The sequence below is a fragment of the Tarenaya hassleriana genome, unplaced genomic scaffold (assembly GCF_000463585.1).
Source record: "Tarenaya hassleriana unplaced genomic scaffold, ASM46358v1 Cleome15, whole genome shotgun sequence".
Classification (NCBI taxonomy): Eukaryota; Viridiplantae; Streptophyta; class Magnoliopsida; order Brassicales; family Cleomaceae; genus Tarenaya; species Tarenaya hassleriana.
This window is the reverse complement of record NW_010964923.1, coordinates 376,291-399,306: the sequence shown is the minus strand read 5'-3', so window position 1 is coordinate 399,306 and position 23,016 is coordinate 376,291. Positions and strand designations below refer to the sequence as shown.

Here is a 23,016-nt window from a genome sequence, read left to right as displayed (position 1 = left end):
GAGAGAGAGAGAGAGAGAGAGAGAGAGTAGTTGAAAAGTGAAGTAGAGAGAGAGAATGGGCTAATCTGCAGTACATTGAAGCTGGGGTTTGGTGTGAACAGCGTCTGTTGGTCAAGAACTTTGGCTTGTTTGGTATGGGACTTCGATCTATTGTGCGAAAATTTCTTCACGAGAAAGAGTTTTTCTTGATGTTTCTGTTTATACCCATTTTGATTTTTTTTTTACAAAGCTTAGTAGTCATCGTTTGTTCCTCTTGTTCTTATATGTACCCTTTTTGTTTTTACGCATTTTGATCCAAATTTCTTGATGAAAGTCGCTTCCTTTCTGTTTATGTCCACACCCCATCTGGCTTTTCATGAAATCTGATTCAATTACTTGAGGAAAAACCCATTATTTTCCAGTTTCTTAGACACCCATTTCACCCCTCTGGTAATTTGATTGAAGTGCTCTGATCTACGTTTTCTCGCAGTGGCTGAATGGTGTTTCGCTTCCTAGCGTGGGGAAGATTTTTCTTCTGCTGTTTCTACTGATCCCTTTCTTTTCTGTTGCTATGATCCGATATGTTCGGTGATTGAAGAATCTGAATCTGAATTTGCAATTTCATTTGCTAAAGTTTGCCTTTTTTTTTTGTCGCTTTGATCTGAAAGGGTACCTCTTTTACCAGTTTTGGTTTGTAAATGTCATCTATTACATTGATTTACCTTTAGCTTCTTTGGATCATCATCATTCTTTCTACGTTGCTTATATTCACCCTTATTAGTGCCTGATATCTTGATTTCTTACTCAGTGTACTCCACTTTTCTGCTGTTTTTCCCCCTGAAATGTAATATTTCCACCAATGGGCTTCGGCTGAATGGTGGCTAGGTCATAATTTCCATTGCTTTTAGGTGAGGTCCTTGTTAATGTTACACGTGAAAATCTACTGGCTTTGTGACGAGGAACATAAAGTTAGACTCTTTATCTTTTCTGTGTAAGAAAAAGAAGATTTCAGCACTCTACCACTGATGTTTGTTTCTCTGCCTCTGTTCTCTTGATTCAGTTTTGGTCTGCCTCTATGAACATAGAATCTCTCTTTGCCTACAGGATTGAAAAAGATGTTGCACTTTATCATTCATAAGGGCAGCACCAGCCTTTGGTACAAAACCCACAAATTGCTTCTTCAGTTTGAGTAGAGGTTTGTTTGCTTCTGCTAACTTTCAACAGCTTTATCTCAGTGATGTCTGTGAAGAAATATGATCTAAATCTTTTACCAAGCTGCATTTCTGGATTTACTCAAAGGGTAACGTTATCTTGGTTTTGTAGGTGAAAGTCCTGAGGCAGAGAGATTGAGGAACTCTTAAATTAGGGGGTGAGGGGGGAAGTATATAGCTATTTGATTCTGGCTTGGAACCATTATCTGTGGAGAGAAGGGGGCCACCATCATTGGTTGAAGTCCAAACCGATATTTCTGTTACTTGCAGCCGGTGTCATGGCCACTGTGTTGCATTCAGAGTCAAGGCGCTTGTACTCCTGGTGGTGGGATAGTCACATCCCCAAGAACTCAAAATGGCTTCAGGATAATCTTTCGGGTAAATTCTCTCTACCTTCTTGAAAATTTTCGGGTTTCTCTTGAACCCTGGAAAACATTGATTATTGCTTAGAATTTGTTTTGATAATTGGCAGTGTTTTTGGTCTTTTGTTTCTTGGCTGGACGTTTATTTACCGGGAAGTTCTATTTCATTGAGCAGATATGGATACCAAAGTCAAATCAATGATCAAGCTCATTGAAGAAGATGCGGATTCTTTTGCAAGGAGAGCGGAAATGTACTACAAGAAACGCCCAGAGCTCATGAAACTGGTGGAAGAGTTCTACAGAGCTTATCGTGCATTGGCCGAGAGGTATGATCATGCAACTGTCGAGCTTCGCCATGCACACAAAACCATGACGGAGGCATTCCCGAACCAATTTCCTTTTGAAATGAGCGATGATTCTGCATCAGTTTCTTCCGAGCCACCGCAAGATCATCCATTTTATGAATCCGAAGACCTGCAAAAGGATGGTAGTAGTACGGCTAAAAGGGGCTTAAGGCAGGTGAATGAGCTATTTGGGAATCCTGATGCTATTAAATCCGATACAGAAGTTGAAGCCTTGAAGAAAACTTTAATGGAGCTTCGGGCTGAGAAAGAGGCTTTGAATCTTCAGTATCAGCTCAGTTTGAACAAGCTATCTAGACTGGAACAAGACCTTGACAATGCTCAAAATGATGCTAAAGGACTCGATGATCGTGCTACCAAAGCCGAATTTGAAATTAAGATGCTGAAAGAAGACTTTGCAAAATTAGAAGCAGAGAGGGATGATGAGCTTCTTCAGTATAATCAATTGACGGAGAGAATAGCAGAGCTGGAATTTTCGATTTCCCAAGCACAAGAAGATGCCAAGAGGCTCGCTGACCGTGCTTCTAAAGCAGAAACGGAAGCCGAGAGTCTCAAGCAAGAGCTTTCTAGATTGCATGCTGAGAAGGAAGCTGGGTTAGCCCGATACAAGCAATGCTTGGAGACAATATCTACTCTAGAGAATGAAATCAGAAATTCTGAGGAGATTGCCCGGATGTACAAAAATCAATCTGAAAGGGCAGAGAATGAAATCAAAGAACTGAAACAAGAAGTTATGAAGTTGAATGAAGAAAGGGAAGAGTTGAATATTCGGTACCAGCAGTACTTGGAGACAATATCAAAGCTGGAGAGCGAACTTTCTCATGCTCATGAAAATGCCAAAAGACTGAGCAGTGAAGTTCTTGCTGGAGCTGCGAGATTAAAGACTGTGGAAGATCAGTGTGCTTTTCTGGAAAGCTCGAATCAAAATCTGAAGGAAGAAGCCAGCAATCTAATGCAAAAGATGGCAGCTAAGGATCAGGAACTTTCCGAAAAGCAAAATGGTCTTGAAAAGCTTCAGGCTTTACTCCAAGAGGAATTCTCTCGGTTATCAGAACTTGAAGCCAACCTTAGAAACCTGAAGAATTTGCATTCTCAGTCTCAAGAGGAACAAAAGGCTCTCACTTTAGAACTTCAAAGCAGGGTTCAGATGTTGAAGGATCTGGAAGTGTTCAATCATAAGTTGGAAGATGATCTCTGCTCGGTTAACGAAAAAAACCGAAACTTGAGTGAATTGAATAATTCTTCTACCGTCTCCCTGCAGATTCAGCAATATGAAATATCCAGTTTGAAAGAGATGAAAGAAAAGCTTGAGGAAGAAGTTGCAAGACAAATGAACCAAGGCAATACCCTTCAAAAAGAGGTCTATCATCTGAAGGATGAAATTGACAAACTGAATCGGAGATACAAGACATTGATGGAGCAAATTAGACTTGCGGGTTTGGATCCTGAATGCCTTGCTTCCTCTCTTAAGAAACTTCAAGACGAAAACTCGAAGCTGATCGAATTGTGCGACATCCAGAGAGGCGAGAAGGAAGCTCTGACAGAGAAGTTACATGAAATGGATGATATTTTACGGAAGAATGATTTTCTGGAGAAATCGCTATTGGAATCAAACACCAAACTGGAAAGCTCTAGGGAGAAAGCAAATGATCTGCAAGAACGATGTGAATCTTTACGGGAGGAGAAATCTGAGCTTGTTGCTGAGAGATCTAACTTTCTATCTCAGTTACAACTCATGGCTGAGAATATGCAAAAGCTCTTGGATAAGAACACCTTGTTGGAGAATTCTCTTTCTGGCGCAAACATTGAGCTTGAAGGTCTGAGGTCGAGATCAAAATGCTTTGAAGAATTCTTCCAGCTGCTCAAAAATGAAAAAGCCGAACTTCTGAAGGAAAGAGAATCTCTTGTCTCTCAAATGAAAAGGGTCGAGGAGAGGTTGGGAGTTTTGGAAATGAAATTTTCGGAATTGGAGGGGAAATGTGCTGATTTACAGAGGGAAAAACAGTTAACGAATTCTCAGGTGGAAGAATTGCATGTTTCATTAGCTGCCGAGAAGCAAGAACGCAATACTTATGAACGATCAATGGAGACCAGATTGGCTGATCTTCAGAAAAATGTGAGCTATCTTCGAGAAGAGTGCCGTTCCAGGAAGAAAGAGTATGAGGAAGAGCTTGACAGAGCTGTAAATGCTCAGGTTGAGATCTTCATCTTGCAAAAGTTTATAGAAGACTTGGAGCAGCAAAACTTCACTCTCCTGATCGAGTGCCAGAAATACGTCGAGGCATCTAAATTCTCGGAGAAACTTATTTCCGAGCTGGAAAGCGAGAATCTTGAGCAGCAGATGGAAGCAGAATTCTTGTTGGATGAGATTGACAACTTGAAGGGTGCTATCTATCAAGTGTTGAAGGCACTTCAACTCGAAGCAGATTACAAGCTTGCAGACCGTAAGATTTCGAAAGAAAGGATTCAAGTTTCGGGTATCGTCGGAGAGATAGATGACCTAAAGTATTCACTTTCTAGTACCGAAGATGAGATGCAGAGACTTGTAGTTGAGAACTCAGTGCTTTTATCTCTGCTTGGACGATTCCAGTCAGATGGTTTGCAATTGGAATCCAAGAAGAACACCCTCGAGAAGGATTTAGATATGATAATAGAGCAGCATGAATTGATGAAGAAAGACAAGCAAGAACTACTGGAAATGAACCAGAAGTTGAAATCGGAATTGATCAAGAACGAGCACCAGGAGCAAGAGCTAAGGGCTGAATTGTTAACTGAGCATGTAAAGGCTGAGAGCTTGCACAAAGCATACGAGGCTCTACAACAAGAGTATTCCAATGCCCTCGACAATAACGAAACTTTGCTTCAGAAGTTTTTGGAACTCAAGGGAGAAATGTGTATACTCGAGAAAGAAAATGTCGCAATTCTTCAGGAAGCTGTAGCTTTAAGCAGCACGTCAGTTGTTTACCAGTCTGTCGGGTCTGAAAGAGCTGAAAAAATCAAAGCGTTCGCTGAAAATATGGACAGTTTGCAAGAAATTAATGTGGGCCTCAGACACAAGATTGAAACAATGGAGGAGAATTTAAGAGGTAAAGCAGCAGCAGGTCAGAAGCTTAGCAAGAAACTGGAGAAGTTACAGGAAGGATTGCAAGAAGCAAATGAACTGAATAATGTCTTAGAACATCGAATTTCAGACAAAGATGAGATTTTCAGACAGAAGGTGGCGGAGCTCCTAGAAGCAGAACAGATCCTCAGAGCTACACATAAAGCAAATGTGGAATTGTCCGAAGCAGTTGAGGAACTGAAGAAGGAATGTGAAGAATCGAAGCGAATGAAGGAAAACTTACAGAGAGAGATTTCCCAACTTTCTGACCTAACCAGGACTCAGGAGGAAGAGATTAAAAAGCTTAACAATCTGAATGAGAATTTGGAATCTAAGGTAGAGATATTACACAAGGAAATCCAAGAACAACGTGTTCGAGAGGAGATTTTGAGTTTGGAGTTACAGGAGAAAAGCAATGAGTTTGGAATTTGGGAAGCCGAGGGTACATCTTTCTACTTTGATCTACAGATCTCAGCTGTCCGGGAAGTTTTGCTCGAGAACAAAGTTCATGAACTCACCAGAGTTTTCGAGAATCTCAAAGATGAAGCTGTTGCAAAGACCACTGAGATTGAACAGATGAAAGAAACAGTGGGGTTCTTGGAACGTGAAATCGATGAACTGAAGATCCAGTTATCGTCTTATGATCCAGTTGTTGCATCTCTGGCTGAAGATATAAAATCTCTCGAGAAAAGTGCACTTTCTTTGACAAAACTTTCAGGAACAGCCGATCAAAACGGACAGGTAACTTCTCTTATTCAACATGTTAGTCTTCTCAATCTTCTGTTCCTAGGATCTGTTACTGTCTTGTTCTGAAGCGATTTCTATGCTTTAAGATCTAAAACCATAGCTTTCCCCTCAGGGTCTCGAGCTCGAGCATGATGACCATTCGGAAGCAACAGTTTCCCGAGAATCTGAAGGGCAAAGGAATGCAACACCGGGAAATGGGATTGTGCTTCTGGAGGAGATTAAAGCAAGAATCAAAACCATTGAGAAGGCAGTTAAACAGAAAAGAAGAAGCTCCTCAAATAGAAGCAGAGGTCACAAGAAGATGGAAGAGATAGAACTCGAGAACAAGGTCTCTGATGAAATTAGAACACCGAGATCAAGAGCAGGGATGACTGAGATGAAAGGCGGATTATTGATGAAAGACATTCCTCTTGATCAAGTTGCAGATTCTTCGTTTCATGGAAGAAGTCGGGGGAATAGCCGTGGTTCCAATGATCAGATACTCGAGTTGTGGGAAGAATCTTCTGAACCAGAGGCCAGCATAAAGGCTCTCATCAACAATAACAACTCGAATAAACCAGAAAAATCCTGTCTCCATCACCGCAGGAGTAGGAATCCCTCTGGAGAATTACAGTCTGAGAAAGTGGTTGGAGTCGTTGACAAGCTAGAGTTATCCAGAAGCATTGAAGACACTGCAAAGATTCAGGAGAGACTTCTGTCTGATTCTCAGAAACTGACGAGTCTTCGGGTAAGCATTAGAGATCTAAAAAGCAAGCTTGAGATGAACGAGAAAGGCGGATTCAGTAGTAACCCGGATTATGCAAGAGTGAGGAAAGAGTTGAAAGAAATGGAAGAAGCTATCTTGCTACTGGTAAACACGACCGAGATTCTGTTAAAGGAAATGGAGGAGACAGTAGATGCTAGAGATATATACAGAAAGGTGGTAATGGAGAAATCGAAAAATGGGTCTGAGAAGATAGAGCAGTTGCAGTCCGAGATGAAGAACATCGAGCTGATGGTGCTGAAGCTTGAGGACAGATCCAAGAACAGGTCAAGTAAAAAGTTGTCAGAGAACCGGACAGTGATACTGTTGAGAGACATTATTCACAAGGGAGGCAAAAGAACTGCAAGGAAGAAGAAGAACAGGTTCTGTGGATGTATGAGATATTCAAGTAATGAAGATTAGGGTTGGCTAAATAACATAACAAGCATCTAATTTACTATCTAATAAGATCTCCATGGATGAGTCTGCAAGGCTGTTAGAGCAAGTACTCTCTAGCTTATGCTAATCTTTATGTATCTCAACTCATATTCAGTCAATAATGTTTCAAAGACAGTTTCTTGAAAATTGTTCTGTGTAATAATATCTGATGTAAACACTGCAAAGATGGGATCTATGACCGATCACATGCAAGAACCAACCATGAAGGAAGTATGTGTATCTTTCAAGAGAAGTGGTGTGTTTATTGAAGAAACGACTGATCTTGCATATTTTATTACATGAAACCTCTGAAGGAACAAAACACAAGTACTATGCTACTCTTACAACCAACTAGAAGTTGACATTATCTCTCATCATTTCAAAACGATTCAAAGAATTTTTCACAGATTAACCCACCAGACCAGATGTTGTTCTTACTCAATGGTGTGGAGTGAGAGAAGGAAATGAAGGGATAGACTGCAGTATCAGCTTCCGGCCACCGTTTCTCCTTCCGAGGATCGATCCCGAGGAGTCGAGATGAGGAGGAGAGACTCTCTTGCCATTGGGAGAAACCACTGTGATCGTTGCAATGGGGGAACGGGTGAGAATCTCTGGCATATCATCACCATCATCTTCTGTTCCATCCTCTACTATGGTCTCGAAGTTCTTGTCAAACCGAGATTGACTGAACCCGATGTCTGAATTTCCGAAAGACTGACCGTTGAATATACTCGAGGAATATCCAGTTCCAAGAAAAGGCTGAGATGTTGTCCAGTCCTTAGACGGGAAAGGCAGTTGAACCAGTGGTTGTCTGCAATAGAAAAAAAAACACAGCAAGAACATGAACTTAAGCTTCTGTCTTGTATACAAACACTGCAAGAATCAAACTACTGGTTTTCAGATTCTACCTGTACAGTGGCAATGGCGTGGAAGGGAGACCAGAACTCAGGTTCTGCTCTTCTTCTTTGAAGACCTCAGGGTTCTGTAGTGCTTTAGCTGTTCCATTTTTCTCAGTTGTTTCGTTCTCTTCTTCTTGCTCACCTTCCATGCCTGCCATGGAAGACCCTGAGATTGTAGTTACGCCATTTCAGACAAAACAGAAGAATGAAAAATAATACAGATTGGAGAGTGTAATATGTAGAGACAAAGAATGAAGGAGAGAAAGCTTACCGTCTTTACGCCCGAACGCGTTCTTGCATCCTTCACATCTACAGTTTATGGAACAGCCGACACCTCCCTTTAAGATGATTAAATCAAAGTTTCTGAATCAGAGACCATGGAAGATTTCAAAGCAGACACATACAGAATATATGTGTGTGTGTGTGTATCGAGGAGAAGAAAGACCTGATAGCATTCACAGTATTTCTTCAGACAGTTCGATTTCTTGCAGTTGCAGCCTCGCTTATGTCGTGCCGAAGCCGGAGTTTTGCTTGCATCATCCTGTATATATCGACAGAGTTTTTAGCTTTTTTGTACTGATAAATGATCAAACAGAAAAAAATATCAGGAACCTGAGAAAAAAATGTCTCTTACGCCAGCTTCGGATACGGGATCAGAGTTTCTAATGACTTTAGGAGCAAAAGCAAGTGGATTGCGGGATTCGATCTGTTTACGGGTTGCGAGAACAGTATCTTCGTGGATAGGCTTATTGAAGCAATCAACACATGAACAAGGCTCTATGCAATAGACTCCAGCAGCAAAGCATTCACAGTAACTGCAGAAGAAGCATCGAAAGAGAAGTATGATCGATGAGCTCAAACCCGTAAGAAACTTAAAAAAGATTGGATTTTTTAACCGAAGACATCAAGAACAGAGATGAATCTTACAGCTTCAAACACTTTGATTTCTTGCAGTTGCATCGTTTACACGATTCACCCTCCCCACTTCGATCAAACTTTCGCCTGCACATCCAAAATCAATACTGTCATGGTGATCATATCGTATCGTTATACAAAACTCGCCTTTTTTTTTGCTAAAAAAACTTGCCTCTTCTTCTTAGGGCTGCTGCTCAAGTTCAACTCTTCGCTGACCGATGCCTTGGAAACATCATCTACAGCTTGGCTTGCTTCCTCATCCATTTCATTTTCCGCTCGGACAAAGTTTTCTCGGGCGTTTTCTTGTGAGTGAACCAGTGGCAAACTTACTTGTATCTTTCCCGAAAACGAATACTCATGTAAGACGCTGGCTTTTCTGTCCTTTGAGGACATGGTAATGGAATTCAGATGCAGACCTATACTTGGTAATAAACACCTGGAAGATGATTCAGGACCCGGCGTGTTACTGATAGTTTGCTTATGAGAAAGTTCATTCCTCTGTTTCCTTGGCACCTCAAAGTCGAGACAGCGTCTTCTCACACCACGGTGTAGGTTAGGAATAGCCTATAGCCAAAAAACAAGAAAGGGAACCATTTCAGAGACATTGATTGATCAAAAACTGTTAAAACATTTGCATTTGCAGAAACGAAATAAGGGTTTTTCTCTGGAATGTAGTTCTTGAGCTCTCACCTCATGTTCCATGTCTTCTCCATTGCCGGGATTATCATGCATTTTTGGAATAACATCAGCACAGAAACGCTCTACTGAGTTTGATGTTCTCTGCAGCAAACCTGTAAAGGCTTCCGAATCGTTAGGAGAGCTAAATATCAACAGCTCGGTCGCATCTGAGATCAGACTTTCCCAATCGGGAACATCGTTTTTCTTCTGTTCAAGACACATCCTCTGCATATCCATTCCTACAACCTCGGTCGATAAACTGCCTCCTCCTCCTCGAACTTCATTTCCATCTCTGGCACACGGTGAAGGCTTGGGATTGGGAGTGGTTTCACACTTCGGTATCTGCGGCAGCTCCATTTCAAAGTCGTCAGTAGATGGTTCAATGGAAGCTTCTTCTTCTTCTTCTTCTTCCATGGAAGAGTTGGTATGAAAGCTTTCAGGGGCAGAGACAGCTTCTTCATTTGATGCAGACCCATCTCTGGATATTGCCTCGGGCGTTGAAGGATCGGTTGATCGATGATTACTGTGGCGAAAAAAGACAGAGAAGATGAAACATCAAGACAACATCATAATAAACGGAGATAACGCCGAATTTATTACAGAAACAGGATTCAAACCTTCTGAAGAACCGAGATTCTTTGTGAGAAGCGATGTGTGGGGATGTGAAAACCGATGGAGGGGATACGAAACTGAGGGAGCTAAACGTCTGAGCAATGGGGATGGACTTGAATGGCTTAATCGGAGAAAGACTGTTGATGTAGTTGAACACTGGCGAATCCTGCAATTAACTTAAATCATTTCTTGTCAATGTCGTTGTTACACAAATCATTCAAGCAGAGGAAAGTGATGACACTGCAAACGGAAAATATGAACAGGAGATGAGTTTTCAGACAAGAAGACAGTTCAGTGTTTTTCTTTTCCCGAGGAGCAGGAACGTAATGGAAAGGAGGGAGTTACTCTGGAACGGAAAATCACGGGTTTCGGTTAAATCGTAGAAAACGTACGGATTTGGTAATAAATTGAGGATGCAAACGCAGAAAGAAGATAAGGGAACAACTGAAACCGTCAAATCCAATAATCTAATTCGGTTTTCAATGTGCTCTGCCTGAGATTAACCGTCTTGAATTCCAATTATCCGACCGAGAACAAAAAAACTACCAGAACATCTGATTTCTCGACCAAATTCGAGAGTGAGAGAGAGAGAGAGAGAGGGCAAACTGAAAGCTTAGAACTGGAACAGACCGAGGGATTAAAGACGAGAAAGGTTGGATCTTTGGACCAAAATGCAGAAAATTCAGATATACCGAGTGAAGAAACCTTGAGGAAACAGAAAACTCGGTTGAAAATGTGAGACCCGACCAAGAAAACACCGCAATTTCTCAAACTGCATGAACAAAAGACGAACGGAGAGAAGAAAGGATCGGGCTTTGACGAGAACTGAAAATGGGTTTTCAAGAAAGACCTCGAATTTGGATTTAGAAACCGGAGTTCCGATCTGGGTCGTGCTCTTCTGCGGCGTATCCATTTTCCGAAATAAGAAAGAATCACATCCACGTTCTCTCTCTCTCTCTCTCTCTCTCTCTCTCTGTGTGTGAAGAAGATGATATTCAAAGAAGCGAGAAGGCGGGAGATGAGGATTTTCTCGTGGAGATGATAGACCGCAGACCCACCAGACCACACTTGTCTCTCTTTCTGTAGATATGATATCTATATATACACACATACACACACGTATATCTCCTACGTGTATATCTATCTATGTATTTATATGTATATATCTCCCTGTAAAATCTTGGGATGCTTCGCCTTGTCTGTAAAAAAACTGGGAGTAATATACTTCCGAATCCTTGCTTTTAATAAAGTAACGGACACCTTGATTCTTGCTAGTCGCTACATTTTTTTTCTTTTGTTTTTTTTTTCTTTCCCTTTTCTTTCTTTTTTACTTTATTTCTTTGTGTTAACAATAAAATGAATAACTAATTATTAGGGATGATGAGTAGTGAATATTAGGATTAAATATAGCATTATGATCCCATTTACTTTGTGAATTTTTTTATTTGATTATATCGGTAAAATCTCGAATATTTATTCAAATTATTTAAACGAACAAAGGGAAATGTAATACAAATTATATAAAAATAAGCATTCACCAATACATCAAATACAAAAGGAAGTGAAATAGTATGATTTATAGATCAAATAAAATATGAAATACCATCGTATTTCATGTCCATCTCTAATTTGTCTAAAATCTATTTTAAAACCAATAACATTTGTGATGAATGAAATAGATTCTATCATATGAAACATGAAATATCATATATATTATGTAAAACATATCAAATATTTATTTTAAAAATATCATAATTGTTATTCGATTTGATGTGCATGATAATAAAATTTACTATTTCAACTGCTTCAAAAAAAAAACTTAAATCGAATCAAAATAAATAAGAGATGGTAAAACTTATTACTTAATCTTTTTTGTTCAACTGCTTCGTGACATTTTACTTTAGTATATTTTATTTATTTACATATATTTTTGGTTTTAGATTTTACCTACTCTTGGCTCGTATTCATGTTGACTTCGCCTTATTCCTTTAAATTAAAATACCAAACTTATGTTGACTATATCAACAGTCGTTGGTTTTGTCCACCATAAAAAAATAAATTAAATTTTAAAAATGATTGAGCTTGATGTACAAATCGAATTATTTTATGAAACAATCCCACTGTTGTTATGTTCCAGTTAGTGACACAATATTCTTATTTTAGCATTTTTTTTATAACCAGGATGGTTCCGATTTTTAGGTCCAACTATATTCATTCTAGGTCCGGGATCAATTTTTATATATAGATCATTTTGTATATTTAGATGTTTACATCTTCATATCGACCACTCGACCATGATGGGTTTATTTTAGCATTTTTTTTCCATGTCTTATTGAAAAAATGAATTCCGATAAATAAGAAGAAAAAAAAAGAGTAATGGAATTTTCTCGATTAATGTATTGGGAAAAAATATCAGGTTTTTTTCGAGCGAGTACATAATCAACTAGTTAATAAAAAAATCGTGTAATGTCGTAAATAATATTATACGAACATCGATATCTAAAAAAGTAAATAAAAAGAATAAACACGGATTATTAAAAATTCGATGAAAAGGGGAAAAAACATGTTACAAGGCTAAATCAGGGAGATTTGAAGTTAATCAAGAATCGCCACTGAGGATCATGGTAATCACGAGAAAGCACTTATGAGTAATCATGACACTTAATACGATTTAATTGGTCAGTTATTTATGGTAAATAGTGATTAGCTAGGGTTAACTAAACAAATGCTAACGGTAGGAGAAGATCAAGCCTCTGATTGCATGCATGCATGAACATTATTATTATTATTATTATTATTATTATTACAACCTTTTTCTTTACCCTAATATATATATATATATATATATATATATATATATATGACGTATAAAAAATCAGGCATTTAATTTTTTTTTTAAATTAAATGTCCGAATGAACAAAAAAATGAATTCACGTTTCTATTGAATACTGTTGGTGGAATGTTAATAAAATCACGTCCAAATAATATCAAAGATAAGTTATTATTCATTACACCTTCGGTTTTTTTTCTTAGCCAACCATACATATCATACATGTCCTCCCCGTGACGCCATAAAGTTAAAAGGCCCAAAATAAAATATAAAAATTCGACGGTGGGGTTACCTTTGTTCGTACGTATAATTTTTTATAAATTACTATTATACCCATCTCCTTATCCCGGAATGATACTTTTAGAGCATGGGCATTTTCGGGAATAAAAAATTGACAGCTAGACGTTATGTGACCCTTGGGCGGGAAATTTATTCAGAACCACGGAGTTATCAAATACGTTAGGGTTCACCGTATTACGGTGGATTTCGAAAATGACGGTCGAGATTCGAACACGCGGAGACATCTGGATGAAAGAAGACTCGTGTCTCCCTCACAAAACGGCGTCGTATTAATTCGTTGGGATTTTCACATTCTGATGCGACGGTCGAATCATATTTCTTGAAGTGATAACCGCAGTTAAAGAGACAGTGACACGTCAAATGCTGTCGCACACTTCCGTTATTTTTCAAAAATATTTTTATTACAACTATTTTTAAACAAGTTACTAAACCAACTAATAAGCTTTGAAATATTATAGTTTATATTAATAAAACCAACATGGTTTGTTATATACTTTATAAACATGTTTTGTATAAACAATTTGCAAATAGTTAAATAAAAAAATTAATAATCTTAATGAAATTAAGGAATATAAATGGTCCAAGTGGTTCCATATGAATTCTTCTGGCAAAAGGAGCTCCATGCGAAAATCATAGTGTCGACCAAACATGCTTCTCTCTGTCACGTGCCACATGATACGCCACATGACGTAAATCACATAATTGGTTACTATTTTTTTTTTAAAGTTGGTCATAAATTGTTATTAGTATTATTATATATATATATAATTACTTTATTATTTACTAAATCGGGTCTTTGAAATTAGGGATATACTAAAGCTGTGAGATGGTCTTTTTGTGCATGTCAGGTTGCATATTAACAGAATAATTAAAAGGTTATAAAAAGTCATAAAATCTAAATATTTATAATAAGTCAAAGATCCTCTTTCTTTGATATAAATGGCCATAGGAAATGCCGACGTACCAAAGTCATCATTTGGCAACCTTGTGTTTGTACCATGGAATCTTTGCTTCTCTCCTTACCATTTCGATTTTTTTTTTTGTAATCGATTTCCAAATTAATGTGCCAAAACAAGAAATTTGGTATTTTATTAACATATATGAAAATTTTGGTTTTCACATATATTTGTACTTAAAAAATGAGACATTATGCTTTCAGTATGCATAAATAGTTTATTCCAATTTTTTTAAAAATAGTATTTTCTATATTGATAAATATGTTATTTTGCAACAAATATAGTAAAAGTTTTTTTTTCTTTTTGCAACAACTATGTCCACATTTACAATGTTTGAACATGTAGCTATAATATGTTTGAGTGAAATATCTTATTTTATAAAAAATAATTTCGAGATCATTTAAAAAATTTGCAAGATATGATTGGCTACCTCATAAGATAACATAAGTCGCCTTTGAGCATATATTATATGTTCAAATGTTTTGGTGATCTGTATTATATTTAGCTATATATAATGGGACAAAGTATGAAACGACAAGTGTATTTCCTTTTGCAAACATTACTCGTTTGTCCATATCTCTCAAATTTATATGCTTTTTGCATCATTATTGATTGCTTTGTTTGACCTTGGACTTTCCAATTGTAATATATATATATATATATATAAAATTGAAATTGAGGTGTTATAATTTTTTGACTTTTGTACTTATGAAGTATGCTTCAAAAACCAAGGTGAGGTTCTCCTTTTTTTTCCTAATTCTTTCCACGCTATAATATAATATAGACTTTTTCAAATATCATTTTACCAAAAGAAAAATCTCAAAAAAAATATTTAAACTTATCAATTTTTATAAAATAAAATCTGAAATATATAGATGATGATGTGTCAAATATGATCAAAATATTGATTTAACATTTATGATATCAGTATGTCACGTCAATATTTAAGTTTAAAAATGATAACGACTTCAAAGTTTGAGTTTTTTTTTTACTGAAAAATAAAATTAAGATTTTATTTGATAAAAAAATAAAATTTAGATTTTATTTTGTTAAAATTGATATGTTCATATATAGTTTTTTTGGGATTTATTAATGATTAAATATAACTATTATTTTTGCAAAAGCCGAATAGGTATCTGAATTTAGGCTTAATAAGCCCAAGTTGGGAGAAGTGGCCCAATAAATGTTTACTTATTCGTTGTTCGAAGCATTAAATATCAAATTATATGGGCCTTCCGAATTCTCAGCCCACGCATATATACATATACATATATATATAATTCACACATTATTTTATAATGCTAAACTTATTCTATTCGGAGTTTATTAATTTTTAAACATAATTAATAGATATTTATACGGATGAAACTTAGTGGGTTTTGCTTAAAAGAAAAATATTAAATTATTAATCATCATTATCGTGGTTATGAGTACATATTCGGAGGTAATTAATATATAAGAATCAAAGTGTAAAGAAAAATATTACTTTAAAAAAAAAAAAAGAAGAAAGAACTGAAATGTTATCTCCAATTAAAGCATAATAAAAGTGTGGAGAGACAAATCTCAAAATAGATACGGAAAGATGCCACCTTATCTCCCTTTCATTTCACGACAAAACACGAATAACGACATAACTCTCTTACTTATTGAAGGTAACCTAACCTCGTACGTATCGTACACAACCTCAGTTGTTTATTTATTTATTGTTTTTCATAAATTAAATAAAACACTAGAATCAAAGAACAATGAACGAAAAAAAGAGAGTATATTTCAAGCACGTATACAGAATGATATTTATCTACAACGTATTAGGTTAAAGTAAATCTTGAAATGTATGATTTGAATAGAAATATGGAAAATAAGATCTAGGAAAAAATAAAGATAAGTGAACCAAATTATGGACCATGAAAGAGTGGACGATTTCAGTATTTGGTTCGGTTTTGGGTCGAGAATGGTTAGGTTTGGTTTTTTTCGATTTTACAAAATAGTTATCAATTGATTATTATACTATATTCGGTTCGATGTTGGATTCTATAAAAAAAAATTGATTTTTTAGATTTTTTTAAAATTTATCTCGGGTTTGAAAAAAATAATTTTATAAAATTAATATCGTTTAAAAATTTTGAATAAAAAAATATAATATTTTTCGTTTCGATATAATTCGATTCCTAAAAACGAAACAAAATGTCAACCAAACCCGTTCTAAGTAGTACATAGTACGATCTATGTACCTTAAGAGTTTCATTTATTATAAGAATCTCCCCACCAAACATTCTGTACGGAAAAGTCCATGCACGCATGGTATTTCGCAAAAAAAAAAAGTGAAAATTGGTAAAAAAAAAAAAAAAGAAAAAAAAAAGAAAGGGGAAAATGTCTACAAATTTGGTGAAATATTAATTTTATGGGTGCACACATTATCAATGCAATTTAAGGCAGATTATGCATAATCTGATTAAAATGGATATCGAATTAGAATGTAGAATATAGTTTGTCTGCTAATATTAAACACATATATGCATTCGTAATTATTTAATAATTATAAAACAGTTGAAGTGAGTTTTTAGTCAAACGTAACAAATAAAAATGGCAAAACTTTTCACTTATTTCTCATCTAAATTTGACCAAGAATTACAAGAACAAATATGGCAAAAAAATATTATTCTGTGGATTTTATAATTCCATACGGGGTGTATATAGGGTGTCAATTTTGGTTTGAATTTCGAAGTCGACCCGGTCCGACTCTAAAAATAACAAGTTTTGGATAAAAACTCAAAAAAATTTGGATTTTCAGATCAGGTTTCGAGTAGACTCGATCTATTTGAATTGTTTTTTAAAAAAAAATCAAAGAACATTTTTAGTGGTTTGTAGGGGTGGCCAATTTGGATTTCGGTTCGGGTTCGGTTCGGTTATATTCGGGTTCGGTTATTTCGGTTATAGAAAAACTATAACCATTCGGTTTTTATATAAATTCCAGTTCGGTTCGGTTCGGTTATTTTTCGGTTCGGGTTCGGTTCGGTTTTGGTACAAAGTTCAATTTTCCAAAGAAAATGTCGGTTATTCTCTCGGTTTTTCGGTTATTTTTTATTCGGTTCGGTTCTGTTCGGTTTCGGTTTCGGTTTTTCGGGTTTAAGTAAATCATAACCGTTCGGTTTTGATGTCGGATTCGGTTTGGATACGGTTATGTCTTATTCGGTTCGGTTCGACTCGGTTATTCGGTTAATAACCGAAATGGCCACCCCTAGTGGTTTGGTCGGATCCAAACCTAAACCCAAATCGGATTTGATAATTTAGATTCGAAAAAAATTGGACCGACCCGAACTCGAAACCCAGCGCGGGCCGGACCGGCCGAATTGACCAGTTTTTTATATATTTCCACGTAAAAGTCATCCTTAAAACCAGCCTGATTTTGCAACTGGAAACAGCCATTTCCTCCGCCCTCCGCTCTCTTCCTTTCTTCGGTTCTCAGGTCTTTCCATTCATCATCACACAAATAAAGCAAAATCTTGGGAGAAAGTTCGCTGTTTTCTGGGTGGAATCTCGCTCCATTCGCCGCGAAATCCAATACCCGCCGTTAGCATCTCCGCTCGTGTGCTGATTATATATGATCTTCGAGGATCTTGCGTGGATTTCTCCGTCCTCTGCTGTTTCTGGGTCGATTCTGGAATCTCGTGCTTTGCTCCGATGATAATGGTGGGCGGCGAGTCCTTTTCTTAGGGTTTACTTCTCTCTTTTTTTCTTTTCATATTCGAATCATCGTCTTCTTCCCCAGTTTGGTTGGGATTGGGATTCCTATTATTGGATGGGAGTTTCATCTTTGCCAAATTTCCTATCGGTGGAGATAGAGGAAAAAAAGTCGTGATTTTTCATCTGTGTAGAGTCTGTGTTTCTGCACTTTTTGTAGGGTTGGGGAAATAGTTTTCATTTTTCCATGTAAATCGAAAACCCCTTGATTTCATAAAAGCGAATATTTCTCGGAAAAGACAGAAACTTTGATTCAGAATGTAAGAATGGACTTCTGGGTTTTGAAACTTGTCTGGTGAACTCTCCGTTTCTGCTCGAGTTCACTCTGATTGAAGCAGGTCTCTCTCTCTCTCTCTCTCTCTCTCTCTCTCTCTCTCTCTCTCTCTCTCTCTCTCTTTGTGGAAAAAAGATGGATCGAAAACCAGGAGAAGAAGAGGAAGCTGGTGGTGTGAAACCACCGAACCGAACAGGGAAAACGGAGGGAATTCAAAGCGGTGAAGCGGGTAATAATCCAAGAGGGAAAGCTGTCGACAACAACAGCGAGAAAGAGATGATCTTTAGGGCGGACAAGATCGATCTGAAGAGCTTGGACATGCAGCTGGAGAAACATCTGAGTAGGGTTTGGTCGAGGAACATTGAGAATAACCAGAGGCCTAAAGAGGAATGGGAGATCGATCTGGCCAAGTTGGAGATGAGACACGTCATCGCTCGTGGCGCCTACGGCACTGTCTACAGAGGCTTCTACGATAACCAAGAAGTTGCCGGTAAATCATAAACTCCGTCAAACCCTTTTCTTGTTTCAGGTTAATGGATTCATCAACTCTGAAATCATGTTGCTTTTGTCTGGTTTTCTGCTATATATATATATATATGTATGTAGTGAAAGTGCTTGATTGGGGAGAAGATGGTTACGCCACGGATGCAGAGACAGCAGCTCTTAGGGATTCGTTCTGCCAAGAGGTCGCTGTCTGGCACAAACTCGACCACCCTAATGTCACTAAGGTTTATATCAAAGATCCTTTCACTTTTGTTCTTTCAGTTCTTCTTCCGAATCAGTTTTAAAAATCTCTGAAACTCGTCGAATGTAACAGTTTGTCGGGGCGTCGATGGGAACTAGGAATCTGAAGATACCTTCGTCGGACGAGCAATCATTGCCCGCCCGAGCGTGTTGCGTCGTTGTCGAGTATCTTCCCGGTGGAACTCTTAAACAGTTTCTGATCCGTAACAGACGCAAGAAACTTGCTTACAAGCTCGTCATCCAACTAGCTCTCGATCTCTCCCGAGGGTAAAATCTTCATCTGTGGTTCTCTTGAAGGAATCGCGGTTTTGTGATAAACCCCGAATCTCAATATCTTTCCGGGGGTTTTGTCCGCTATTGATCCTGGCAGGCTAAGCTATCTGCATTCGAAGAAGATCGTTCATCGTGACGTGAAGACGGAGAATATGCTTCTGGACAATAGTAGGAACCTGAAAATAGCCGATTTCGGAGTTGCTCGTGTGGAAGCTCAGAATCCAAAGGACATGACTGGTGAAACTGGCACTCTTGGTTACATGGCTCCTGAGGTAATGACAGAAAATTTTCCCTCGCTTTCTCTCTGTTTTCCCCAGTTTCTTTCTCTCCAAACACTTTTTCCGGCAGAGTCCTGATGGTGAACTCTTTCTGTGTTCAGGTTCTGGACGGGAAGCCCTACAACAGAAGATGCGACGTTTACAGCTTCGGGATATGCCTTTGGGAAATCTACTGCTGTGACATGCCTTATGCTGATCTTAGCTTCGTCCATGTCTCTTCCGCCGTTGTCCGACAGGTCATTTTACAGATTCCGCAACTTTCTTCGCTTGCAAAAATCTAAAAATCCGAAGTTTTTCCTTTCTGGGTATCGAAAATCGAACCCTCTTTTGGTGATTTCCGATGAAACCCGAATCGAAAGCCTGAAACTTTTTTTTGTGTTTGTTTGCTGGTGAGAGACAGAACCTGAGACCAGATATTCCAAGATGCTGTCCGACGGCATTAGCCAACATCATGAAGAGGTGTTGGGACGGAAAACCGGAGAAGAGACCGGACATGGAAGAGGTGGTTCGGATGCTGGAAGGTCTCGATACCACAAAAGGCGGCGGTATGATCCCCGACGATCAGATCTCCGGCTGCTTCTGCTTCGCCGCCTCTCACGGCCCCTGAATTTCCCTTTTTTACCCCTCCTCTCTTCTGTTTCTTGTTCCTCAAGAAACTTTTGGGATTCTCTTAAAAAATTGAATTGTGTGAGTTTGATGATAAGTTTCATCTGTGTTGGTTTATTGTTCGACCGCATTATCTGATCTGATGACATCCCTTTACTCAATGGATAGAGCCCAAAATTTTATTTCAATGTTTAATTTGTAATTTTTGCACGAATTTCTTTCAATGCTTAATTCTTTTAAAAATAATTAGAACTTTCTTGCACACCCCCAAAAGTAAAAAACTATACTTGTAAAAAATTATTTTTTTTTTAATGAAATTTGGGTATATTTATCAAAAGGGGTGGTACATAATCCAAGATCCACAAATCAAGCTTATGCTAAAGAACCCTTACAAGGAAATACATACATAACCAATCAGATCATATAACTACGTTTCTCGATCAAGAGATAGGGAGTACCACTTCTGGAGGAGGGTGTTGCTTTCACAGTCGCGTTCCTATTGGAGCGATAATAGAGTGCTTTGGACAGAGCGGTCCAATCGTCTTCGGAGCATTTGGGTATTTGCTGCAGTGTTTTTGAAGATTCTGGCATTGCGTTCCTTCCAAATTTCATATAGAGAATGTTGGATTAGTACCTTTAGGAGTGTTATTCGCCATGCATTTTCAGCTCCCATGATGCGCCTAGCCAAGTCTGGCAAGATGAGAATTCCACCGGAGGGTTAGGCCAAATCTTCCCCACAAGAGGTAACCATATTTTCGAGCTATAGGAACAATCGTAGAATAGATGATTGTGCAATTCCTCTCCCTGATTACATAGCACATAAGTGATAACCTGTATCCTATTCCACCTCAGCAATCTATCCTTCATAGGCAGCCTTTCTTGGATTGCCACCCATTGCATGAACGAGTACCTCGGGATTGCTTGCTTAAACCAGACAAGGTTCCACCACCGAACTTGTGGGGATGTACATCGAATTTGCTTCCATGTCTTCGAGCTGCAGAACTCAAATCCAAAGGAATTATCATTTTCCTTCCATACATACCTGTCAGCAGTGTCGCGGGTGTTGGGATCGGAATCCTCATGAGTTCAACATGCAGATCCTGGATCCGTTGCGTTCTAGCCCCCGGCAAGTCCCATCTTCCATCACGAGTTGCATCTATTACCTTTGCATGGATGGGTATGCGCAGCAGTCTCGGTCCATGCTCCCCGATGTACTCAATGAGTGGTCCTAACTCGGTCCAGTGATCAAGACAGAAGTATGTAGTTTGTCCATCGCCCAACTTACTGCGAATAAAACCTCTCACCTTATCTTTCATCTTATCTTTCATCTTGATCAACTTCCACATATTCCATGATATGGCTGCCGAAGGTTTGGCAGTCCAGTAGGCTCCTTGTAAAAACTAATTTGTTTCACGTAACTCAACTCATTTTAATTAAGCAATACTAAATTTAAAAAGATATAGTAATATTTGAAAGGAAAATTAAAAAAAAAACATACTGGAAACTTTTCAATTTTGAAAAAAAAAATATTAAACTTTTGATTTTGTCAAATAAACATTAAACTTTTTAAATTTATAAAAAAAATACTTTCAACTCTTTTACGATTGTCAAAATAAACAAATAAACTGACATAACTTAACAAAATGCAACACGTCAAATTGTTGTAGTTGAATTTTTTTTTACAATTATATATAATTCATATATTTTTTTAAACACAATTAAAAAAGTTCAATATCAATTAAAAAATTTAATATTTATTTGATAAAAATACAAATGTGATATTTTTTCTTTGTAAAGTTTAATATATTTTTTTTGGATTTTTTAAAATTTTTTTTAACCTAGGTAATAGTATAACTCTGAAGTTGAAGTGGGGGAATTACAAAAATGACTTTAAATGTCATTTTTACTTCATGGCATGACCTCCCTTCTTTTTTAAAAAAAACTAAAATCATCTCATAACCTTATAATTGTATCCTTCCAAAAATACCCTTCCTTTTTTATTTAATATTTTAATTTTAAAAAATATTTCAACTCTCTCTCTCTCCTCTTCCACCTCTCTCTCTCCATTCGCATATGTGGAATAAACTACAGTCTCTCTTCTTATCCATTCTATAATCTTCCAACACTCTTTACTTCCAATCTATTTTTCAGCTAATTTATTGTGAAAAGACAATATTAAGTTTGAGCATTTTATCGATTAAATACAAATCTAAATAATAGGTAAATATTGTTTCTAAAATACGTTATTAAATTTGTTGTGAAAAAACAATATTAAGTTTGAGCATTTCATCAACAATACCATGATTCAAGTTATTATAACTGATCGAAATCGTTAAATATGTGAAATTCATCAAAATGGAAGAATTCGGAAAACTGGTCATACATATGTGTCAGAATGGTCAAATTGGTCGTACTTCTAACTGGTCATACTTGTCAAATTGGTCAAAATGATTATTCTCACAAAATTGGTAACGCTGGTCATAATCATCAAAGTGGTCAAACTGATCATACTCATTAAATTTATTATATGATATGATTATTACTATGTTAACATTTTTAAAACGATGAATTATGCAATTTTAAACAAGTCTGACCATTTGGGTACGAAAAAAATGCCTAAATTAAATTTAAACGATTCAAAAAGGTGTATAGGGGTTATAAGAATATTATTACATCATTTTGGAGTTCTAATTTCACGTGAAAAAAAATCTCCCGAGACCAGTCAATTGTATCAAATGTGTTATACAAACACTACTAGTACTTTAGGTCTTCTTTGGAAGGAGTTACATTGTCAAACAAAAAATGTGTCTAAATTAAATTTAAACGATTTGAAAAGTTGTATAGGGGTTATAAAAATACTAATGCATCGTTTTGGAGTTCTAATTTCATGTGTAAAAAAAAAATCTTCTAACAAAAGTCAATTGTATCTAATGTATTACACAAACACTACTAGTACTTTAGTTCTTCTT

At 37.2% G+C, this 23,016-nt stretch overlaps 3 protein-coding genes across 5 annotated transcripts in view; 2 read left to right on the top strand and 1 right to left on the bottom strand.

The window, feature by feature from the left end:
- Nucleotides 1-7,088, top strand: part of LOC104808571 (protein NETWORKED 1A-like) — a 7,641-nt gene extending 553 nt beyond the window's left edge. The window contains exons 2-5 of the mRNA XM_010534274.1: nt 1,084-1,174; nt 1,303-1,568; nt 1,728-5,755; nt 5,874-7,088. Of these exons, the coding sequence (XP_010532576.1) occupies nt 1,469-1,568; nt 1,728-5,755; nt 5,874-6,926 (5,181 nt within the window). The 5' untranslated portion in view covers nt 1,084-1,174; nt 1,303-1,468 and the 3' untranslated portion in view covers nt 6,927-7,088. The remainder of the gene's footprint in view (nt 1-1,083; nt 1,175-1,302; nt 1,569-1,727; nt 5,756-5,873) is intronic.
- A 95-nt stretch (nt 7,089-7,183) lies between these two features.
- LOC104808570 (protein tesmin/TSO1-like CXC 2) lies at nt 7,184-11,131 on the bottom strand. Of its 2 annotated transcripts, none has more exons than XM_010534273.2 (10): nt 10,896-11,131; nt 10,051-10,211; nt 9,446-9,956; nt 8,928-9,319; nt 8,768-8,842; nt 8,475-8,655; nt 8,286-8,381; nt 8,112-8,178; nt 7,850-7,991; nt 7,184-7,752 (listed from the first exon to the last, which is right to left on the bottom strand). In XM_010534273.2, the coding sequence occupies exons 1-10, from the start codon at nt 10,956-10,958 to the stop codon at nt 7,380-7,382; spliced, it is 2,061 nt and encodes a 686-aa protein (XP_010532575.1). In that variant the 5' UTR covers nt 10,959-11,131; the 3' UTR covers nt 7,184-7,379. The 2 variants fall into 2 exon arrangements, with proteins under 2 accessions (XP_010532575.1, XP_010532574.1); XM_010534272.2 differs by having other exon boundaries at nt 7,850-8,006; nt 10,896-11,130.
- Nucleotides 11,132-17,539: 6,408 nt separating this feature from the next.
- LOC104808569 (serine/threonine-protein kinase HT1-like) lies at nt 17,540-20,235 on the top strand. 2 transcript variants are annotated; one of them, XM_010534271.1, is made up of 7 exons: nt 17,540-17,821; nt 18,282-18,636; nt 18,753-18,874; nt 18,964-19,157; nt 19,261-19,435; nt 19,543-19,677; nt 19,842-20,235. In XM_010534271.1, exons 1-7 carry the CDS (start codon nt 17,813-17,815, stop codon nt 20,046-20,048), a joined length of 1,197 nt encoding a protein of 398 aa, XP_010532573.1. In that variant the 5' UTR covers nt 17,540-17,812; the 3' UTR covers nt 20,049-20,235. The 2 variants fall into 2 exon arrangements, with proteins under 2 accessions (XP_010532573.1, XP_019057562.1); XM_019202017.1 differs by having other exon boundaries at nt 17,540-18,636.
- The last annotated feature ends 2,781 nt before the right edge of the window (nt 20,236-23,016 follow it).

Bases quoted from the DNA above. Each gene is read 5' to 3' on its own strand.
- LOC104808570 (XM_010534272.2), bottom strand. From the start codon at position 10,958: ATGGATACGCCGCAGAAGAGCACGACCCAGATCGGAACTCCGGTTTCT. The intron at 9,957-10,050 runs GTTTGAATCCTG...TTTTCGCCACAG, and splicing joins GAATCTCGGTTCTTCAGAAG to TAATCATCGATCAACCGATC. The intron at 7,753-7,849 runs GTAGAATCTGAA...TTTCTATTGCAG, and splicing joins ACGCCATTGCCACTGTACAG to ACAACCACTGGTTCAACTGC.
- LOC104808569 (XM_010534271.1), top strand. The intron at 19,436-19,542 runs GTAATGACAGAA...TTCTGTGTTCAG, and splicing joins TTGGTTACATGGCTCCTGAG to GTTCTGGACGGGAAGCCCTA. The intron at 19,678-19,841 runs GTCATTTTACAG...GGTGAGAGACAG, and splicing joins CTTCCGCCGTTGTCCGACAG to AACCTGAGACCAGATATTCC.